Source organism: Molothrus ater, chromosome 3 (assembly GCF_012460135.2).
Source record: "Molothrus ater isolate BHLD 08-10-18 breed brown headed cowbird chromosome 3, BPBGC_Mater_1.1, whole genome shotgun sequence".
Taxonomy (NCBI): domain Eukaryota; kingdom Metazoa; phylum Chordata; class Aves; order Passeriformes; family Icteridae; genus Molothrus; species Molothrus ater.
In genome coordinates this window covers 90,003,622-90,025,905 of record NC_050480.2, presented here as the reverse complement: position 1 = coordinate 90,025,905, position 22,284 = coordinate 90,003,622, and the positions used below count along the sequence as shown (strand labels likewise).

At 38.3% G+C, this 22,284-nt stretch overlaps 2 protein-coding genes across 11 annotated transcripts in view; both read right to left on the bottom strand.

The window, feature by feature from the left end:
* The window catches only part of SNX14 (sorting nexin 14), a 53,579-nt gene extending 48,596 nt beyond the window's left edge, over positions 1-4,983 (bottom strand). For 4 of the 8 annotated variants that reach the window (XM_036381055.2, XM_036381056.2, XM_036381058.2 and 1 more), the window contains exons 1-4: positions 4,843-4,982; positions 4,640-4,760; positions 3,743-3,819; positions 3,552-3,630 (exon numbers count right to left, since the gene is read on the bottom strand). In XM_036381055.2, coding sequence (XP_036236948.1) covers positions 3,552-3,630; positions 3,743-3,819; positions 4,640-4,760; positions 4,843-4,982 — 417 coding nt within the window. Of the gene's footprint in view, positions 1-3,551; positions 3,631-3,742; positions 3,820-4,639; positions 4,761-4,842 lie in introns of all 8 variants that reach the window. The other 4 variants (XM_036381060.2, XM_036381061.2, XM_036381057.2 and 1 more) reach the window with 3 other exon arrangements.
* Positions 4,984-18,972: 13,989 nt separating this feature from the next.
* The window catches only part of SYNCRIP (synaptotagmin binding cytoplasmic RNA interacting protein), a 26,728-nt gene continuing 23,416 nt past the window's right edge, over positions 18,973-22,284 (bottom strand). For all 3 annotated transcript variants that reach the window (XM_036379720.2, XM_036379721.2, XM_036379722.2), the window contains exon 12: positions 18,973-22,284. This exon is cut by the window's right edge. The gene's annotated coding sequence lies outside the window, so the exon portion shown is untranslated.

The window sequence follows — 22,284 nt, the reverse complement described above, 5'->3', positions numbered from 1 at the left end:
CTACCTATTTTTCAAGCATTTTGCGTGGGCAGCTTGGAATTGGAAAAAGATTACAAGTGTAAAACCAAATACAGCAGGTAGCACTATAAGGAGCAGCTGAATTAAAAAAAAAAAAAAACCAAATTATTTTCTAGCATGCACTACAACACTGCAAGCTAGTCAGTCTTTGCTGCTGAGACAAGCTTTTTGGGGACTGCCACACAACTGACCCCAATTGTCAGGAGGAGGAACTGTGCAGACGAATGATGCTGAATCAGTAGCAGGTCAGAACTACCAGGCCCTATCAGAACAGAAAGGAGCAAGGATTTGATACATAAACAATTATAAAGCCTTAAAAGACAGCACAACCTGACAGCTGAGGCCACTTTCTGGTGGTAGAACACGCCATTCCAATAAGAAAGCATACACTCCATTATGCTACTGCAAGAGTTCAGGACTTGCAAAGAGCACATTCAGGCAACAACTGATTTCTTGTCAGGCATTTGTCTATTTCTTGCTTTTAGAAAACAAACAAAAAAAAAAAAAACTTCTAGTTCCATAATTGAGTCAAAAACCTGAGAAGAATTAAATGAGATCAAAAGACAGCAGCACCTTGATCCAGTGAGACTTTTTCACCATGCTGATAAAGAGTAGCTGAGCAGCTTTCCACAGATTTGACTTGCAACCGTCCCTCACAGAGCAAAAATGAGATTGTAGAGAAAAAGATGAATTCATTACCAGAACAACAGGATTAAATTCTCTTTTATACAATCTATAGCACCTGGATTATACACAATGTAAAACTGACCAACTGATATCATGTCCTAATTCAAAAAGAAAGAAAACATTGAAGAAACGAGCATAATGCAAAATGGATTAGAAACTGGAAACAAAATTATACTTAGGTCACTGCATTATTTTTGTGCAGGATGCAGCCCAAATTATAAAATATTGATGGATACATGGTTGAGACAGTTTAGCATTCAATTATAACAAACATAAACTTGGGGGGAAGAATGTCCAGGCACAGGTTTTGTTATTCTTCTAAACTACACACAGCAGCTGAATAGACTAAAACAAGGCTGCAAATGATTAAGAATCTGCAAAGTGAGACAAACTATCATCACAACCCAAGACAGAAAAATCCATACTTGTGAGGAAAACTTGGATTTCTTCTGATTTGAGTGTGTATTAAATTATTCTGAAAGCACTTGAAAAACACAAGCTTGAAGGCTATGCACCTGGCTCAAATTAGAAACATTTGGAAATGGGGATATTGCCAAAATTCTTCAAGCTGCAAAAAAATAACTAGAAAAATAAAAACATAATAAAAAATTCCAAAATTATTCAAAGTATTTGAAGAAACTGCTTTTTAGAAACAGACTGCACTCTGCACTCCTTTAGAATCTAATTAACCTTATTCAATTCACACTGTATCAGCTTCTCTCTAATGTATGACTAACCCACAAAAGAAAATAAGAGCAGTCTCTCCTTCCAACCTGAAGCAGGCTATCCAATTCCAGACCAGCATTACATGCTGCATCCTCAGAACAGGTGGTGAAGAGGAATATGGTGTGGGCAGAACTCCTTGCTACCCTTTTAACCAGTAGAGAAGAGCTGCAGTGAGGAACCATGCAATGAGATTTCTCATCCCAAACAGTATCTGTCCAACACAGGTGAAAAAGGTAACTCACACTACTTGTTTGGGCTAACTGAGGAGGGTGACCATGGCTCGATGCCCTGGGAAGGTCCAGAACCCAGGCCTGGCTCTTCCCTCCAGGTAAGCATACAAAGGAGGTAAAGGAATGAGAAGCATGGCCATGGATACACTTGACCCACACCTGCAGTGCTAAATACAGCAAGGCCTGGGACGTGCCACTGAAGTGAAAAGTAACAGCAAAGAAAAGGCCACTATTTCGGTAAAAGCAGAACTACAGCAATCACACAGAAAATGCCAAGAGATAACTGTGGTATCTACTCATATCACTTGCAAAGAGATACTACAAAGAATGTTTTTAGCATCAAATTCCCATTTAAGCCAAACAAGAAAATTTCCAGTTTTTCAGCATCTACAACATCCTTGGTTAGACTGCCCCAGCTATTTGGTACCACAAATCCTAAAAATATTAAATGCACAGAAGGATTTATTTTACATTCTATTATTAAAGCAAGAGTCTATTGAAATTCTATTCAGCAATATTGTAATTTTAATACAGTTAAACTTATTTTAAAAATAAATTAAGTAACTTTAAAAGAATAAATGTTTATTTCTGAAATCACAGAAGAAGTTACTTTATTCAACTAGAGGAAGTCAACAAGCTGTTACCTGTTCTTTTTAAAAAGCATTTCTCAACCGTCCATGCCTTCCATAATGTTTTCATTCTCCTCCCACTCTTTCAGTGGGCCATGCTTGGGACAATGTCTCTCAGAGCTGAACTGAAGTGTCAGCTTATACCACAGACACACATGGCTCTGACTTCACACACCATGCTGCTAATTGCAAGAACTGACACACAAAAACTGACTCACTTCTGCCATGCCAGTTGTTCATCCTCCTACCACAGAATTCCGAAGTTGGAATTCTAAATAAATGGATATTAACCTACATATGTGCTTGTGTATTTTCCTAGCTTCAAAAAACACAAAGCTTATCTGTTTAGCTCCATATACATTTCTTCAATTACTAATCAAGGAAATAAACAAAAAACCAAGCCCAACAAAAAGCTGCTCCTCAAACAGCTCTTTTTTTAAAGAGATTAGAACAAAACAAAATTTCTGATTTACAGTCTTACTACAAAAGATACATATGCTGTTCTTCTTTGAGTAAATTCAGCAATTTCTTTTTAAAGACAGGTTTTGTTACAGCTTTATCTGATGACTTTAAATAGATTCATGGAATGGTTTGGGTTGGAAGGGACCTGAAAGATCATCCAGTTCCCACCCCCTGCCATGGGCAGAGACACCTTCCACTTGGCCAGGTTGCTCCATCCCGCCTGGCCTCAAACACTTCCAGGGACAGGGCAACCAAAAGTTCTCTAGGCAACCTGTTCCAGCACCTCACCATGCTCACAGTAAAGAATTTCTTCTTAATATCTAATCTAAACCTACTCTGTCAGTTTGAATCCATTCCCCCATGCTCTTGTAATTTTTTCCATCTTTCTTGTAGGCTCCCTACCATCAAATTCTCATCTTCATTACAGAACTTTTGTAATTGGATCAAATCACCTTTCACCCTCAACTCCAAGAAACTAAGCAGGCTGAAATCCTTCATTTTTATGACTCAGACATCTCAATTTTAACTGGAAAAATTATTCAATTTTTCCATTATTCTTCTCAATTTACGCAGACGTGTTCTAGGTGCACTGCTACACAAGCAGTCCATGTTTAAAAGCAGGCCATCTTGGCTCCCTGCTCCCAGCAAACACTCCTTTGACTTGACTTTTACTTGAACAAGTTAAAATACCTGCAAGGTACATCTGAACCATCTAGTGAACCAGAAGCAAAAGGTTTCAAAGACACGTAATAAAAACCCACAAAATTTTAATGTACTGAAGAAACAATGCACCAATTACCTCTGAAAGTGATGCATCAACCTTGGAAGGCACTTTCAGATCCAGCCACGGCTGATAGTTTTCCAGAAGCAAAGTAGGTCTGTAGGAGAGCATGGAGAAGTTTATGTAACAATGTGCAATTGACAGGTTCCTACCGTGATGTGTCAAAGGGCAGCAGCACCAAGCTTAGGAGTGCCACGTATGTAATTTACCTGTGCCTCTTGCATTTGACCTTGCCACACACAGCGCAACTGTGACCACGGGGAAACAGCTCCGGCAATTCCAACTGCTAAGAGATTTGGACAAGCTTACATTCTCCAAAATGATGACTCTATTAATATAGCGAAACATTTGTACATTTCCTTTCATAGCATACTATTACAGAGAACTGAATAAAGACAAACTTATTCTTCCAGCAGGAAAACAAGATAACAAAGCATAGCATGAGAAACAACTGAATCTCAAAAGAAAAATCGCTTCCACTGAAACAAAGTGAGAGGACACAGATATTCCTTCAAATCTCCGCTCACCTCCCTGTACATTAATCAGTCTAGTAACAGACAAGATGGTTTCTCTGCCTTACTCATAGCCTTGAACTATTGCAACTATACCCTTTTAGCCCTATGAAATTCTAAATTGAATTAAGTTAGAAAAGAGCAATTTGCTTTGGGAATATTTTTCTTTTTGAAGTGCAGTACTGCTTAGAGAATTTTGATTACAGTGAGCAAAGACTCACCACTGGCCTGCCAAAAGGAGAGCATCTTTAGAAAAGAAAAAGCCCCCTTAAAGGAGCAAACAACAATACAGTTTCTCCACCGCCTGCGACTGAAATACTCAAAATGTACAATGAGAGGCAGGAAGCAACATCCTTGGACACCCCAACAACCGGCCTCGCAGCCATACGTGGATTTGACGGGACCATGCAGAAACACGCGAAGAATTCAAGTAACCATCATCTATTTGCCACAAAACACCTGTCAGCAGGAGTGTGTGAGCTGTACTGACGCACAATATTTCTGAAAGCAGCTAGGCTTAGACAATAATTGCTACTCCATATAGATTCTTATCGTATTTTTAAAAAGCACAAGACTCTTCGCAAGCATATTTACCTTGGGTTTATATTTTATTGTGAACAGAAAATTGGGCAGGAGGGAGTCCGGTCCCAAGGAACAGTAGAAGGTGACGACCCCAGCCACGAAGGACCAGAAGACCATCAGAACATGAAGATACCTTACAGACAAACAGGAAGGAAAAGCCGCTGCGTGAGAAGGCGCAGCGCCGCCCGCGCCCGGCTCCCCGCCCGCCCGCTTACCGGTTCAGGAGGAGGGTGGCGGTGCCCAGCCCCAGGAGGAGGCAGCAGGAGAGCGGGTACTGCCGGCAGGTCTCCCGCAGCCCCTCGGCGCCCCGCAGCCGCCGCAGCAGCCGCCGCCCGGCCGCCCGCACGCCCCCCATGGCGGCCGCTGCCCGCGCCGGCCGGGCCGGAGGCGGGGCCGCTTCCGCTGCCGGCGCCCGCTGATGGCGGCGAGGCCGCGACGGGCCCGCCTCAGGGGCCGCCGGGGCGGGGACGGCGGCGGGGGAGGAGCGGTGCCCGCGGAGCCGGGAACGGCGTCCCTGCAGCCCTGCCGTGGCATTTGCAGCTGCGCCGTGTCACGTAGCGTGCTACGCACTGCAAATAGAAGGGCTCTGATGACAGCAAGCTTACCTCGTTATAAATACTTGGGTTCAGGACAACAAGGGGTACCCAGCGCCAAGCGGCCAAAAAGTGCTACGTCTGATTAAATGCTCTATATTTGGATGATGACTGAACTAAATCATTCAGTGACTGGAACACTAAAACCCTATAAACACTCAAAGCTTCATATATCGGCTGTAAAGAAAAGGAACAGGGTAGGAAATGTAGTAAGATCCCGCCTTAACATCTGTAAGTATACAAGAGTAAGACATTGAAAACAGAGGAATTATAGAATGTAGTTTATTGCTAGCGAGAAGAATTTAAAGCCAACTTCACACGAATAACACCTTCAGTTACAGTGTCAGCCACAAGCTTTCAAACCACTCGAGTGCTTTCAGCAGCTCTGTAGTTACGAAGCCTTATGAAACTCAACGCTCTGCTAATAAGACACGGCTGCTTGTGGGTGTATCAGTTCAATGGGCAAAATGGAACAACTTCTGGGAGCTCGTACCCATAAAGGGGATTCTAAGTGCAAGTATGAAGGAAACCTGCTCAGAAAGAGATGCCCGCTTTTAGTTGTTTTGAGAAGTTGCTGTTGCCTTGTGTGTCCATTCGCATGAGCCCGGCGCAGGCACATTGGGCACACTGAAAAAGTGAGGGCACATGAAATACTGAAATATATCTGTTCAGATGAGCCATGTTTACAAATCTTCACTGAGATCCTCTGCAACTACGCTGTTAAGAAAATACCGGTATTTGGAGGGTGAGTCAGCATCTAGAAATCGAAATCCGAAAACAGCTCTCAGAATCTTTGCTCGGATGCTTTGTCAGTTTATGCAACACTTCCCTTGACCTCTCGAGTAGGTGAAACGCTGCAGCTCGACTTCAGTATGTTGACCTTTCTCAGAGTGCTTGGCAAAAGCCCAGGGTCAGCTTGAATTTCTTTAAGAGTCTCTGTGCAGTATTATTTCATGTCAGTCCACATTTTCTAGAAGAAAAAACCAAGGTGCATTCACATAGCAAATCTCCGTACAGCCTATTCAGAGGAAATCAATTTTCCTAAGATGCATTTTTTTGTTATCAGCTTACTTTATCCTCAGCTTTACTGCTGGTGATTTTTAGTCACTTATCTTGAAATGCTTTTAATAAGGAGTAACTTCTAAAAATCTGTAATTCTTACAATATTTCATGAGGACGCCACAGCATAGCATATCTGTAACACAGGAAGTGACTTGCACAGCGAACCAACTTAAGTCAAACTTCTGCTTCCATTTGCATTCTCTCCTTCAGGTAAAGTTTCTTCAGTTTATAGCTTCATTGTTCAGAATTGTGTTTATTTACTGTAAAGTTGCCACATTCACATCTGGCACTAATTGTACCTCATTATCTTAGAAACTGTGCAATTTCCTTCACAGACTTTACATCTGCTGGGCAGACACAACAAACTGCTTTATCCCATCCTGCTCTACTGGAGACAGCAGTGTTGGCATTGCCCATTACCCTCTGTCACTACAGACAGGCCCCTAGATTGTTCTGGTACACTAGACTAAGCAGATGTTTGTTTTTCAACAAAATAAAACTATAGAAGAACAAAAGGGAACTGCTGACAACATCAAGCTTTTCAAAATTCTTTGAGAAATAAGAACTTTATCCATTCCCTGGAAACAGCAAGATTTGAATAGCAAGGCTCTGAAGTAATGTGGTCAGGATTGGGTTATTCTGGACAGATTTTATTTTCGTATTTAAAATGTAAAAGGATCTTTCACTGATCATACAAGTCATCTTGTGGAGTCAGTTCTCCCTGGTTTGGGGTTTAGGCTATGTTTTCTTTGATGGCTTGGCTATTCTAGCATTTAAGAAGTATATTAGAGCACATTTTCAACAACCTGAAATATAAAATTTCAATTCTTGGCTAAGTAACATCAGTTATTAGGCTGAGATTGTATTTATCAAAGTGCTTCTACTTTTACCTTAAAAATGCTTTTTTAAAATAAGCCAGACAGTGAACTCTAATAAACAGATTCTCACCAGTTAATTGCATTTAATTTATTCTGCAAGTCTGCTTTTGCTCTTTTCAAGGCCTTACATAGTTCTCTCTTTCAAGGATACAGTTGTCAAGGCTAATATACAATATCTAATCCTTCATATTTACTCAAAAATAATGATTGTTATAATTATAATTATTCCTCACAAGTCCTGTTCATTTTGTGGGCCCTTTCCAAGAAGCTTAAAAAGAAGGCTTCATATTAACCTTTAACTACAATCATTTAGCAGAAAACTCTAGAGAACATTTATTTTTAATATTCAGCAAATAGCTAAGCTTAAGTAAAGAAGTGAAACTGAAGTTGGCCTGTCAGATCCCAAGAAAGGCAAGCATTAGTAGGCTCTTTGTACTTGACTTTTTCAAATTCAAAACTTAAAGAATATCCACCAACAGTTATTGGTTTCCACCTGAGATGATCCAGGTGTAAGCAACAAATGTAAGGTGAAAACTGTCCTTTAGCAGTACTTTCTGGGCTTTAAAAGAGCACTGAAACTCCAGGGAAGGGACAGCTGACCATTTGCTGCACATTTCTGGTTTGGGTAGAACTAGCACTTTGAAAAGGCAAAATTAGCTTTATTGTTATAAATACAGTTATATTCATTTGTCTGTTAATGAGTTAACAAACTGTTCATAGTGTAGATTTATGGCATTTGGAAGTCATATCCAATATCCACACCGACCCAGGCTTGCCAGCTGTATGGAAATGTGTGCTGCCTGTAGTTGTAGGTCTTGTATTTGCTTCCTGGATCACATGCTGACCCTCAGTATGACCACATTAAAGCAAACTGGATGAGAAAGTGATAACCTGGGCCCAGAAGCACCTGCTCAATACAGCAACAGGGACTTTGGGCTCCTGGATAAAATCCCTCACAGGTTTTCTTCTAGACAAATGGGAGAATTCAGCTGCTGCAGTAAGGAGCAAAATGGCAGGTGGGAGGGAGAAATGGTTTAAGATGTGTGAAACATTTTGTAAAAGATCACTGGTCTCCACGCTTGCAGGGAATGACAGAGACTTACAAGTTGTGTTGTTTGTTTAGAAGCAGATCTAGAAAGCAATTAAAATTAAGGGGAAAGGCTAAGAAGTTTCAATTATAACACACCACTCAAAATTAATATTTTTTTTTAACAGAATGTAAAATACAGTTCTGTTAGAAAACCTGAAATTACTTACTAAGCTGTGTTTAGGACTAAAAATACCAGTCAGAATAAAGACTTGCAGTGCAAAAACAAGAAAGACAAGGAGACTGGAACAATGCTCTGCAAACCAGGGGGGTGCTGAGGAGCACTGAGTGTGTTGGAATTTCACTGGGACAAGGTCCACTGGGAAGAACAAAGAAAGCCAAAACAAAAAACAGGCAATGTACTAGAGTCAGTTTTGCCTTGAAGAACTTGTAACTCTCAAGGAGAAAGTAAAAAGATTCAGAGACAGACTGGTGTATAGAGTGGTTTTCTTCAACTTGTTAACATAGAAAGGAATTCTATGAAGAAATTCTATCACAGACAAGACACTGGAGAGAATTTAGATATTAGAGATGAAAATAATTTCTTTGGTTGCAAACTACTATTTATGGGACATTAAAAAAAATAGATCAATAAGTTGCAAGGTGTAGAAATTGACTACAACACAATAAGAAATAGAGGCCTGCAGGAATATGTGCAAAAAAGAAGAGAACTAAATGTATACAGGTAACACTGGAAAATTGTTAAAATAAATTATAATTACGATTTATGGTGACATTTGGCAAAGTTGTACTCCCTAGAAATTTTATCTTCATTCACCTGAGCAAAAAAAACAGGTTTTTGGATATGCAACTTAAGTAAAGTTGGTAAATTGGTTGTATGTGCAAAGGAAAGATCTGGCAAACCTAAATTCTTTGCAAAATGTAGGCTGATCAGGGAGGAATGAGGGAATGTCAAGATGGATGTTAGGAATTTGTAAGAAAATGCTTGTGAAAGAACTAAGGAGCTGTACTCATGCAAACCGTTAAAACAATGCCTGAGCACATATCTGAGAGCTCAGTCAAAATGAAAATTGATCTGTTGACTTACTGTGGGGATAAAGAAAAGCTTGCCCTGGACACAAACTGTGAAAATATCTATGTCAGGTCCTGAAGGGAATTCCTGCTTAACAGCCATGGTCAGTGGGGAAAATTTTCAAGTAGGGAGTTCAAGGATGAACTTGAGCCAGAATCCCTTGTTTTCAGCTGAATTAAAAAGCATCAAGATAATCCTGTTAGATGATGTGTTTCTGGTAAATAATTACAAACTGTTGCAGCACCTACACCTCAGAACTATGGTGAGACCTGAAGAATTTAAAGCTAGTTAGGTTTTTCATCATAGATACACACTGGACTCATGGAACAACTGTGTTGGATCAGCAAAAGTTCAGCTGGGTGAACATCCTGTTGATAATGGCTATCAGGGGATACATACCTAGGAAAAAGCTGTAAAAGCATGGCAAGAATATAATAATAAGTTCCTGGAACTCTGATTCATAGTCTTGGGGATATCCTGAGAGAGAATTTATTTCCTAAGTTTCAAGTTGCTTTTGAAGAATGAGAAACTTTAACATCCATAAGAATCATGCAAGGAGTTCCACCCCTTGCACTTGTGTGAGTGAAGATACAGCTCTCCAAACATTCATGTGTATATTAGAGATGGTGAAAAATCATTCCCTACTCAGCACAATTGCTGCTTATCATTTTACCAAAGTGCTTTGGTCACCTGAGAAAACTGTCTTTTCTAAAATTAAGATTCCTGCTCCAGTGACTTGTCCTTTACATAAGAACACTTTTGTACCTTTTATCATCTTTGTTCTCCTTTTCCTTTTCCAATTTTATTATCTCCTCTGTTGTGTAGCAGTGAGTAGGGACAGGCTGCAACATAAGGAACAAAACTGCTAAGAAAATAGCATTCAAAATTATTTTTATTAGACCTAGTGCCTTCTTAAATAGTTTGATTTTTTTGCCCTGCTTCTAGAGTATTTTAACGTATTTGTCAGTGAAGATTTATGATCCTTTTTTCTCATTTGGATACAACTCTCATTTCTGATGGATTCATTTTTTCCCCCTTAAAAGAAAAACAGTGAAAAAAATCCCAACCTAAAGCCTTCACATACTCAGGAGATTCTAATCAACAGGCAGAAGGCATTAAAAGTGGAAAAAAGACTAACTGTAACTACAGGTTGCTGCTGTAAGGCAGCTAGTATCCAAGAAAGCTTTCTGTGGATACTTAACATGACCATGTAAACCCAGACCCAGTGATGAGATCTGCAAGATCAGGCTTCTTGTGGTGACTGGTGAGCTGGTATCCTGGAGCCCACTGCTTTTAGCTTCTGTGGACACAGCAACAAATTCCTAGAGTGTTTTTGTCAGGTCAGAATTCCACAGAGATATTTTTAGTTCAAGCAACCAGTTTCTCTGACAACATGAAGAATGTAAAAGCAGCATAGGTTAAAAGTTAAACAACATAAATTGTCACTTTGCAAAGGTTATTTTGCTTACGTGCTTACATCTTTCATCAGACACTTCATAGGAACTGTTACAGAGCCAGTTTTATAACCAGGATATTGTTTTGTTTACCATTTGTTGGCTGAGGACACATGGAATCAATCTGGTATTTTCTTCCTTTTAAATGACATATGGGAAAAACTGAAGTATTTACAAAGTGGTTAAAGAGAACATCACATAAATGTTACATTTCCCTAGCAAGAATATTGAATATATGACAAAAAGCAAAAAAAATCTGATTCTGTGCAAACAGGCATGATGCACAAGGTGATACTACAAGAGCCCCTGGACAGAGGGCTGTTCCTCCTCATATTTATGGATAAGTCCTAAGGCTTTTTGGAAACAGCTTTTTGGAGCGCATGGACAGCTTGCCCATATCTTACATATTGTGTAGTATACCTGGAGCATACAGCTCTGTGGTAGAGCTCCACTGCAAGAGGAATATGATTGTTTTAATGAGAGTTTGAGAAGTGGATCTCAGTACCATGCCTTCTGCAAGGCCAGGCTTCCTTACACTCATAATTGATCAATCCTTACAGCTGATCAAAGCTGTCTATCAAAGAGGTACCTAAGTTCCTGGAGGTATCCCAAGCTTTTTTTGCCATCCAATATGCTGGTATATCTAATAGAAAAAAAGGCATATATTATTACATAGCACTTCCCCTCTAGCACTGGCATTAATAGTGCTTCTGCAGAAGCAGATGGTCCCTCTGTGGGTCTGCCAGCAGACAAGGAAAAGGCACAAACTGAAATCAAGAAGCAAGGACTATTTGAAAAGCTTTGGTGAGCACTGCAAAACTCCAGTGAAGTTTTGCTTTGCTTTTTATTTTGTTTTATTTAAGTAAACTAGCATTCTAGCTAGGAAAGGATTGGAGTTAATAAGGTCTGATACCATGTAGGGAACTATTATTACCACTCAGTATTTTTCTGAAACTCAATAAATTGATTTGTGACTGAATTACTTGCTACTATATAAGCTACCTAGCTTACCTTTGTACAAAAGAATCACAAAACAAACTGCCTAAAACACCAGGCAGTAAGTTTTTCCTCTTTCATAGAAACATATTTTAAAGTATATATTAATAAAGGAACATTTTAATATGAAAATCAGTTTACTATCCTTTCTATCAAACTTTAAGGAATAACACTTTCTTCCCCTTAAGACACTGTGAATCTTCCAGTCCAGTCTCAAGTTTGGATGTTCTCTGTAGGTCGTTTCTAGTATTTTCACCACCACCACCACCTCAGAACCTGCACGTGAAGACTGAGGTCTTTGGGATTTCAAGAGATGCTTAAACATAGCTCCTAATGCAACACAGAGAACTTGGATGCTGTAGGTAGACCTCAAGTTGGGGTCACTGCAGTTCAGATGCAAGAGGGAAGGTTTTTTTTTTTCCTGAAGAAAGTAGATTTGCTTCAGAAGATAATCAAAACAGAAAGGATTATCTAATATCATCCAGGTTCCTAGCAGACCATATAATGAGGGTGAGTAGAAAATTCTCCACTTACCACCATTCAGCTTAGATGCAGTAAATTGTACATTAAGTACTAAGCTGTAACTGTAGAGTGGTGTTTTGTCCACATCCAGTGTGTTTCTGGGATAGATTATGATCAAGAAACTTGGGAGTACCAGCCAGTCTCAAATTCTGGAAAGCGCATGTGTCTGATGTGTTCCTGGACCACTGCCCAGCTGTGTGCTCCCCTCTCCATTTTCCCCTTAGCTGTTAGGGCTGCAGAAGTAAAGCTACCCATGCAGTAATGACTAACTCTCCTTCCCCAAAGCCCAAGAGCAAAAAGAACAGAGAAAGGACCAAACTGAAATCATGTATTATATCTGGAGGGGCAGCCTTGACAGTGAGAAGACATGAATTTAGTACATTTAGTCCAAGGTGTCTTAGTTCAAAGCTGCTCACCTGAGTTTCACCAAGAACTCAGACCAGGCACCTATCTCTGCAAGTTCCTAATTTCACATTACTTCTACCTTCAGGCACATGCCCTTTTCCCAGTTTTCAGAGATACGGCTCACCATGCTCACGCCTGCAGACAAAGTGACTTTTCCTGACTAAAAGCTCTCTATGAAAACAATCCTGTATATTCTCAGCACTAATGAACAACATACATTTATCCTCTTTTAACATTGATCCTCTTTTAACTCAGGAAGTAGAGACCGTGCTGGCAAACAACTTCCAAGTGTATTCTCCCCTATCACATTTCTTCTTCAGCCTCCTCCTACCTTCTGATGTGATACACGCTTAGCTTTAGAAAAGAAATTCCTTTTGTTCATTAAGGAAGTGTAATTCCTTGAACTAAGACATGAAGCCTAGACTCAAGGAAACAGAACATCTTCAAACAAAGTTCAGCAACCTCATACTGGTTCTTAAGTCTTCATCTCTTGGGGTCCCAGAGATATGCTTCCAAGCACATACTGTTAATTTTAAGCACTTTCATTTCTGAGCAGCAGCCACTTTCAGGGTAGAATTCACCTATATTTGGGTTCCTTGCACTACCAAGTCTTTAATGAAATAATTATCAGCCACTTCTCCCTCGCAGGATGCTGAGCTTGTATCGCACTTTTCAAGAACAAATGTGACTCTGTACAAGGCACAGGTATACTTGGGAGCTCTTTGGGCCCATCCTAAACTTGAACACTGCAGAGGCTGCTGAATTGGCATTGATTCACCCCAGCTTTACAAGTGAAACACCTATTCTCACTTTGTGCCCTACATTGAGACATTCAAATCAAGACTTCAAATGCAAACTTTGCTAGGAACTTGGCATTTCCTCAAGCATCACTCAATTATGAGGCATCATCAGACCTTATTAAAAGCGTTTCTCAACTACCCTACTTTTACCCACCCTCTAAGGGATTATTAAGAGCAGTGAATGGTAAATGTGTTATACCATTGAAAGGAGATGGAAGAACTCCTTACCTACGTGGGGAAGGTCTGCCTTTGGAATATGTGTATCAGATATTCAAGGCTGGCTCTTACTTCCCTCAAGACAAGGCCATTAGTTCATCACTTCCAAGCAACAATTTTACAAATACCAGCTCTAGGACATCACTCACTTCTCTGAAGAGGACATTTGAAATAGCAGCATTAGGCATAGTAACAGTGATTTTTTTCCACAGTTTTTCTATTTTGCTGTGTTTAAAACCTCCTCTCTTACAGAGATACAATTTTCTTTTGAAATATGTGTCAAGATAAAGTGGCCCTGATGATTATAACAGCCAGGACTGGATATTCTTACCTTCTGACATATAATCCAAGGGCCCTGTCTGCTTTTGACCTGGTGTTTCCATCTGGCCAAGATCCATCACCTGACATTCCCCAGCTGTGGCTGCTACATGGTACCTGGCTAGAGTGTACCTACCTTCCACAGGAAAAGGACAGACAGGTTAGAGGCAGGGAAGATTCTACAAAGCTGTAACATAGCTAAATGAACTTGTTGTAATTTGTGGTTTGCCAGGTTATTTGCCTATTTTTATTTTAATCCTAGATTAGAAACTTGCCAGTAATGTAGTTCAGGCAGATTTGATGGCTGTGTTTTGCCCACAGGGGGAGGACTTTTTCAAACTGTTTCATTTCTTTCCCTTTTCTCAGGAAGAAAATAATATGCTTTCTTAAGAGCTTTCCAAAATGGGGAATTGATGATGATTGTGATGATGTGACCAGTCCTAGGCCAACCAGTTAAATACAAGGCAAACCCCTTGGTATTCCTCTGAGGAGGAACTCCCCGGATGTCAGCATTGCTTGAGAAAGAACAGAAGTATTTACAGAAGACCCTGCAAGTTTTTCTTTTCAGAGACACTTTTTGCCCTTCCAGATGTCTAAGTCATGACATGTCTGCTCTTTCTTAACATGAACATTAACCACAATTTTAGTTCATTTGCAAAACTTGAGATCTCTCTACATTACTTTTACCATGTAGCAGAAATGCAGAAATTCCAAGATTATCACATTAATCTCGCCTGCCCCATATCTAAGAATTCCAACACCTCTTCCTAAACATCTTTCAGGGTCAGAGGATATGGGTATGGAGGGGGGATGTTTGTGTTTTGTTTTCTGTGGGTTAGTTGTGTCTCCACCCCACCCACCCCCCAGTAGTATATGCATTTTTGCTAACTACAGGTATTCTAAGATTGGCCCTCCTGTTAAACAGGTTCAGTCTTTCTCAACAGAGTCAAAAAAATATATTGATTCTAAAATGCAAGCTTTCGTTATGGGGTCTAACTACAGCCAGCCATCTGAACTTAAAACCAGAATTGCTAAGTTATTCTATCTTGAACTGCATTAAGAATTTGAATCATACATGTTTTAATCTTCATGTATTAAAAAAGAAAAAGAATTCTTCACAAGGATTTAGAAACTTGTAATACACACTATGCATGACTGTCTCTTGTTCTTCCAGAGACATAAATTGGAGTTGACCATCATCTACTTGCAGTTGTACTAGTTATTATTGTAGCTGTTCTTTACTAGCTCCACAGTAAAACTCCAGAAGCATTTTAGCACTCTTTAATACCATATCATCTGCTTTAGCACAGGCCATCACTGAAGGCAGTTTGTGCACACCTTGTTGAGATGTGACTGCTACCTGTTATATCTCAATATCTCAACCCCACCTGCATGGGGGGTACACCTTCATGCACGTCAAACTCCATTACACACTGGCAGGCTTCACTTGCCAAAAAGCTTAGTTAGCAATGTTTTTTCACTATTCATCTGTATACTCCACTTCGCTCATCACTCAATGAAAGCAGTACTTTTTAGAAATATTACACTTGAGGCAATAAACTTTTAATGTTTATATACTGCCATTAAGAAAACAAAATTCTTTTCTTGCTAGTAGAAACCTGTACTAATTTTAACAGCTAACCTAAGAAAACACCAATGAGCTCAAATTAACCTCTAGGGTCTCAGACTTACTGATCAGCTCAGGACATATGAATATTAAGATCATTTTCTTGGATAGAAACATGGCCACCTGAACAAACCAAACTTCAGGTTAGTGTAATATTAAGCAAAAATGCAAACTGCCATTTATTACACCATTCCCACTGTAAGATCACCTCCATGCAAACCCAAGCTAAAAACACCATACTAAATCCCATGGATTTAAGACCTTACAGATCCCTTCTTAAATGGAAGATTGATCTCACTGGAGTTTTCCCCATAATGAATTGGTTTTTTTTCCTGAGAGGTTGTGTTAATATTACAAGAAAATAGTGGAGCAAGGCACTGCTAATGCTTGAAGCCACCTAAGTCTTGTTGTACCATCAGGTCTTCCAATGAGAGAAGTTATGACCTGTCCCTTTGGGCCTAGTCTTCTGTTAGCATGAAACCCACATCATGTTTCTTCATCTGCAAACTCTGACAGATTTTAACAACATATATGCCAGCTTTCTTCAAAGCAGCTTTTAGGCATCTCACTAATTCAAAAGTGTAAATGTACAGTTACTTTTGTAACTGTAGATAACAAATACAGGACAGTTTCACTAGACTAGTTTAAGGCAGTTACACACTGATCACTTCCCAGTGAAAGACACATCAGTGACTGTCACTGAATGTCTGTCTTCTGCTAGAAGTATCAACTTAGGCACACACACGAAACTCAAAATTCTGTTGAAAACTGTGGATTGAAACAGGTTGGCTTATCAAAACAACTATTTGTACTAGAAGAAAAAACATTTAATTGCAACATCCAAAGGAAGTCTTTGACCACAATCTGAAACAGGAACAATCCTTTAATAGCCACTTCGGCTTTCCAGATGCAGGGACTATGTATTTTTATCTGTCATCTCAAATACTGTAATGTTAAATCATCCTTGAATTGTAATACACATCTGCATAATGAAAAGATTACCTATAATTTATTTTATGCTAGCTCTCAACAGTGTTTTGTAATACAGCTTCATTTTAAAGTATGCTGACATTGCTTCTTAAGAAAAGCCCTGGTTTACTGATGGGGCATCTATAAATTTATCTTTGTCAAATTCCCAAGGAGGAAGCTTTTTAATCCCAAATTCATTACACTTAGTAATAGTACGTAGTAGTTATTTTTAAATAACCATTATGAGTGACAGAATTAGGTACATTCCTCATCTCACTGAAGAGAAAAAAAATCTGAAAACTGTTACTTTAGATGGTAGAACAATACCAAAAGCCTGACACTTGGAACCAGAAACTCAGAATCTGATACATTCCATTCCTGGCTTTCAATAGATGACTTGTGTTCATGTAAAAACCTTTAAACTACTATGATTACTAACCCATTAGTGTAAAAATAGATACTGAATTATCTATGAAGCATTTAAGATATGAAATTCAACACTAAACAGTGTCAGATTACACGTAACATTCACTTGGCATTGAAGTGGACACACTAAAATTAAGAGTTAAAATGCACAACCTGGATTAATCACTGCAGCTAAGGAATCAATTAAACAAGTGTATTGAAGTTGGATTTTAGGTACTGCAAGTCATTTAAGTACTAGAAAGTCTATTTTTACTTACCATTATCTTCTGTGCAGTCAAATGACAGACTATTCTACTGGCTGTGCAGCAGAACTAAGAGTGCATTTCATAACTTCCTTAGTGCAAAGAAAACAAGGAGTAAGATTCCATGTCTTTCCTACATGTTAGCGACCAATGCAAGTACAATAACCGTGCACAGGGAACTGTCACCAGTAATCAGCCAAATGAATCACTCTCAGACTATGGGGAATTAGATTTTTTGACACTCCAAGTTTTACCTAAATGACTGTTTGAATACAAGTGTCAGCTTTAGAGTGGACACCAAACTTCATGAACAATTACCTGAACTGAAATGTATTTTGTGATTCAAACATTAAATATTCAATCTGCATTTAAGTACCTGTTACCTACATGTTAGGACTGCATTTTCTAGACTTCACAGATGCTTTTATCTTTCTACTTAAAAAAAAAAAAACCCAACTTCTACCAGATACCTGGAAGTCTGACCATCTAAAGAAGCTTTTGTGAAGATAGCTTTAAATAAATCATATAACCCAGTTTATCCAGATGAGCTCAGCTGTGCAGCATCTGCTCAGGAGCTGGCCATTTAAAAATATGTATTTTGTGGAAAAACTAGTAACCAGTTATATATTGGCAAGAAAAAGTATAATTACATGAGAAAGTCACCCCTCTCCAGACTGCCAGTAAACTAACAATGTAGTCCTAGTGGCACTTTTCAACTCTCTTTTGTAACAATCTAGACAAAGGGGCATCTAAGCAGTGACTCTTTCCTCCCATGGATTTTTTAACATAAGGAAATTACACTTGCAAATTGTGACCAGATAACTGTGAAAATCAGGCTCCTGGAAAGATTTTAACATCAGAGCTTCTAGGAAGCATTGTTTATTTGTACTAGATGGCTGTAAAGTGACAGTAATTTATTCCTTCTTCCCCCACTACCTGTATTAAGGATCAAGGAATCTTCAGCTCAACTTCCTCTTCTGTTGCCACATCCCATTTTCCTCTGACAGAGCAAATGGCAAAGTACAACCTGGTGTTTCCTATACCAAACTAATTCAACTATTAGCCTCAGACAAGAGATGTCATGTGCTCGTGTTGGAGTTAATTCAGCAAGAAACTCCATAAAGACAGACTTTTATGTCCATTAAGTCCAAAGAGTCAAGTCAGGAATCACAAGATTCAGGGCATGAACACAGACTCAAGATTGTACTTGACCCATTTCAATTGTCCAAAAACTGTCTTGTCACATTCACTGCCTCATTGCCCACTTCAAAACTTGCTACTCCATTATAGGCAATTAGTATGTTCCACTAATATCTCACTAAGGTGAGGGAATAACAGTCTTAATGTTGTGCTGTGTATCAATTTAAACACACTCTTTTGTGAAAATGTTCTGTGTGTTTATGCCTATGTTGCCTTTCAGTTTTATTTCTCAAAAAAAAAAAAAAAAGCCTCCCCTCACTGGCATATGGAAGCACTAAAATAACTGCTAGGCTGAACAGGAAAGTTAAGCCTCTGAAGAATAATCAAAGGCACAAGGGAATAAAAAGTTGCAGCCACGTATAATATGTCTATCCTGAAGTTGGGAATCCTGCTTTTAGAGGACACTACATTTATTTTAGACTATGTCATACCCCTCACCCCCAACAAGAACAGAATTAGTATTCCTTATTTTAGATTTTAAAGACAGTATTTACATAAGAGTTGTACAACGCAGAAATTCAGAAACTGATCTCAGTATCTTATTGTAATAACAGCCTTCCTCCAACAGTATAAACACAAACTTAAGTTCTGGGTCATAACAAATCTCCTCTTTAAAAACTGGAAAGAAAAAAAAAAGTACAGTTGCATGTCCTATATGAAACCTTTCAAACAAAAATGAGTATTAAAACAGGAGTATAATTTAAAAAGCTGTGTATTGGAGTGTTTATAAACCAGAAGTGTTAAGCAGCAGCAGTTTCCGGTTTCATATTAAATTCAACTAGACTTCAAATTTAGAAACATATTACAAACCAATGTGGAACTATACTACTTATGCACCTTTGCAGGTGTTTCAGTAAAGAAAGCCTCCTATAAGAATAAACAGAGGCAGCACATTATATTAAGTCAAAACTTGCCTTCAACATGCCAAAAAGAACTGTGTCATATGTTCATTTGTCACCAAAGCACCCCCTAAGAGATGCATTATTGCTGTAGAACATTTCAAGTTTACCAACACCCAAGTGCAACCAAACTGATGTTGTATATATGCACTTGCCCATTCTCACCAGTATTTCCACTTAATGTTTTTTTTTCTTTAAACAATCAAATTTAAAGCTTTGAAAAATAACATTTTTTTGATTTTAGTTTTTTTTTCCACAATATTAATCACCACATGCAATTTAGTTTTCTGATAATTTTTCTAAAAAACTGCACCAATATCAGAACAGTGCAAATCATATTTAATTGTAAAAGTTATAATGGCTTGAGTTCATAATTGGAGGGAACACTGTCAGGATCTTGGTATTTTGCTCACTCACCATTGCTTGCATTCCATTAAAAACTTTCCTATCAATTTTGCTTGTTTTTTTTTTTTTATCTTTAAATAGTCATCCCCCATGCTTTTATCAGAGCTGAAATTAGGGATTTAATCCACAATTTCAACAAACATAGTGCCTTAGTTGCAATGTTTTTATGCACTTCCATCTACAGTTACAATTCCATAAACGTATTATCCCCCGCAACACGTTTCCAGACTAAGAACTCGTCACTAGCACTTGTGATCCAACAAGTGTTTTAAGTTTTTCAGCAATGGAGAGATTTCTAGATTAAGAAATCTGAGGACTTTCCCTCTCCTACAGCCCCCAGTGTTTCATTTCATAGGAAGTTCAAAATTGGTTTCCACATCTTGACAGTGTTCCTTATAAAACCGTATGACAGTAAAAGTGCCAGTAGGCATGGCAACCTCTTTGAAGGGAGCATTTAAACTCCTTGGCACTGGGAATGCCAGCACCAAGGATTACATTGAAATTCAAAATTATACTTAAGGCTACAATTAGAAAACTCACTTTCCATAAGCCTAATTTCTCTAAGTAGATTTCAAAATTCAGAAGCTAATGCAACTGTTAAGTTTTACGCTCGAATTTGAGGAAGAAATTTCTTTTCTTTAGCAAGGGCAGTATATAAAACTCCGGTAGCAAATGTCTCTTAGGCATTGACTACTCATTTCACCATTGTTCACTTACTTTGTTTTAAAGTTCAAAACTGGCAAGGCACATTTACATATTCCAATGAATACTTGACAATTTTTAATTACACTTTATGTCCCAGCTATCCCAGTAATTGACATACAACATACTAAAATGGTTTATTAAGATAACAAAAAAAAAAATCAATTAATGTGAAAACATACAGGCTATTGGCAACCACTATTCTAAAAATTATGTAAATACAAGTAAACATACTGAAATGTGTGCGATTCTAAGTTTTTAACCAGAAGATCTCTGTACTAACACACATTTATATTAATGACACATAAAAAAAATAAAAACTTTATTACAAAAATAAGTTACACTCGCCTCCAGCTTACAGTATAAAACAATTTTATTTGCAGGAATGCAAAATGATTGTTTGCCATGAGCATTTTCAACATATGACATGTCTAATTTTGTTAAAATTTGCATTTACTGGGGGAACTGGTGTGTATAAAACCTTAATTAGGTATAAGCTTCAATTTTCATTGTGGTGCCTATGGGTATGTAGTATAACTGCAGTATCCCTTTGTGAAGGGTGTTAAGGGAACTCTTTATGCCAAGTCCAAAGTAATTCATAATTTTATCTATCTTTTACCTATATGAAACTGGACTTGGCAAGGTTCTGTTTTTATTTCATCTTTTTTTAAGGGCTGTTCAATAGAGGATGCTTCACCACTGAACACTCACTGTCATCAAGGTGCTTTAGAAAATTAAAAACATAGCACAAATGATTGTACTCTACTCTACTCTACAGGTTATCATGATCTGCGTAAGAGAAATGGAAAGCTGATCCACATGTTTTTACAGTGATCAGCAATAAGAAATGCACTAATGAAAACATACCTTTTACCTAAAAAGCTAAACTACAGCCATATACTATTCTATGATTTATGAAAAACTTCAAAATATCCAAATGTCAGGCTTCACTGTACAGTTGTCAGTTTTAGTCTGACCTTTTATAAAGGGACACTGCAGTATTTAGTACAAGTTGCTGATGCACTTTTTTTGAACATCTGATGTCTTACAAAAGTAACATCTTGCTAAACTATTATACATCCAAATAACTACAATATCTGAAGAAGCAAGGCTGCTTTTTCAGCCACAAAATACGACAAAAGCAAGGCCTGTTATGATGGTCATGAGGAAGTCTTACAAAGCCTCTGGAACTAAAGGCAACTAAGAATGTTACATTTGGTATATTATAATCTTACCCTCATATCATATTAAACAAGCCTTGCTTTTATCTACAAAGATTTTCTATGTACAGTACAGACAGGGTATAGTTCAATCCTCTGCTACTGAGGTAGTTAACCAACCCTTTAAAAAAGGTTCTGAAAAGAACCACTATCTGGAATGCCTGACTAACCAGCTCTGATGATTACACCTGAAACTGCTGTATCTGAACACAATTCGTAAGTGATTACTAAATAGACAATCATGATTAACCTTCATGAGCAGAAATAAAATTTAAGGATACCAATGATGGTATTCATCTATACCACTGCAATAAAAATTTAAATGCAAGAATTTGTGAATACCACTTTTGGAATCCTTAACTAAGAAAACTTGGGGGAAAAATCTACTTAAAGCAGATTTTTTAAAGAACAACTTTATTCTTTATTAAAATACCATGCTAGACGTTAAGGATTTTGTTGAACACGTTGGGGAAATAGAGTAGCTTTAGTTTAATAACTTGCACTGCAGAGAAAACTGTTAAAGAAATCCATTTCAAAGTCCAAGTATTAGTTCAAATGTCCCATATTTGAATCCATGATCTTCGCAGGAAGGTCTTTTGCAAC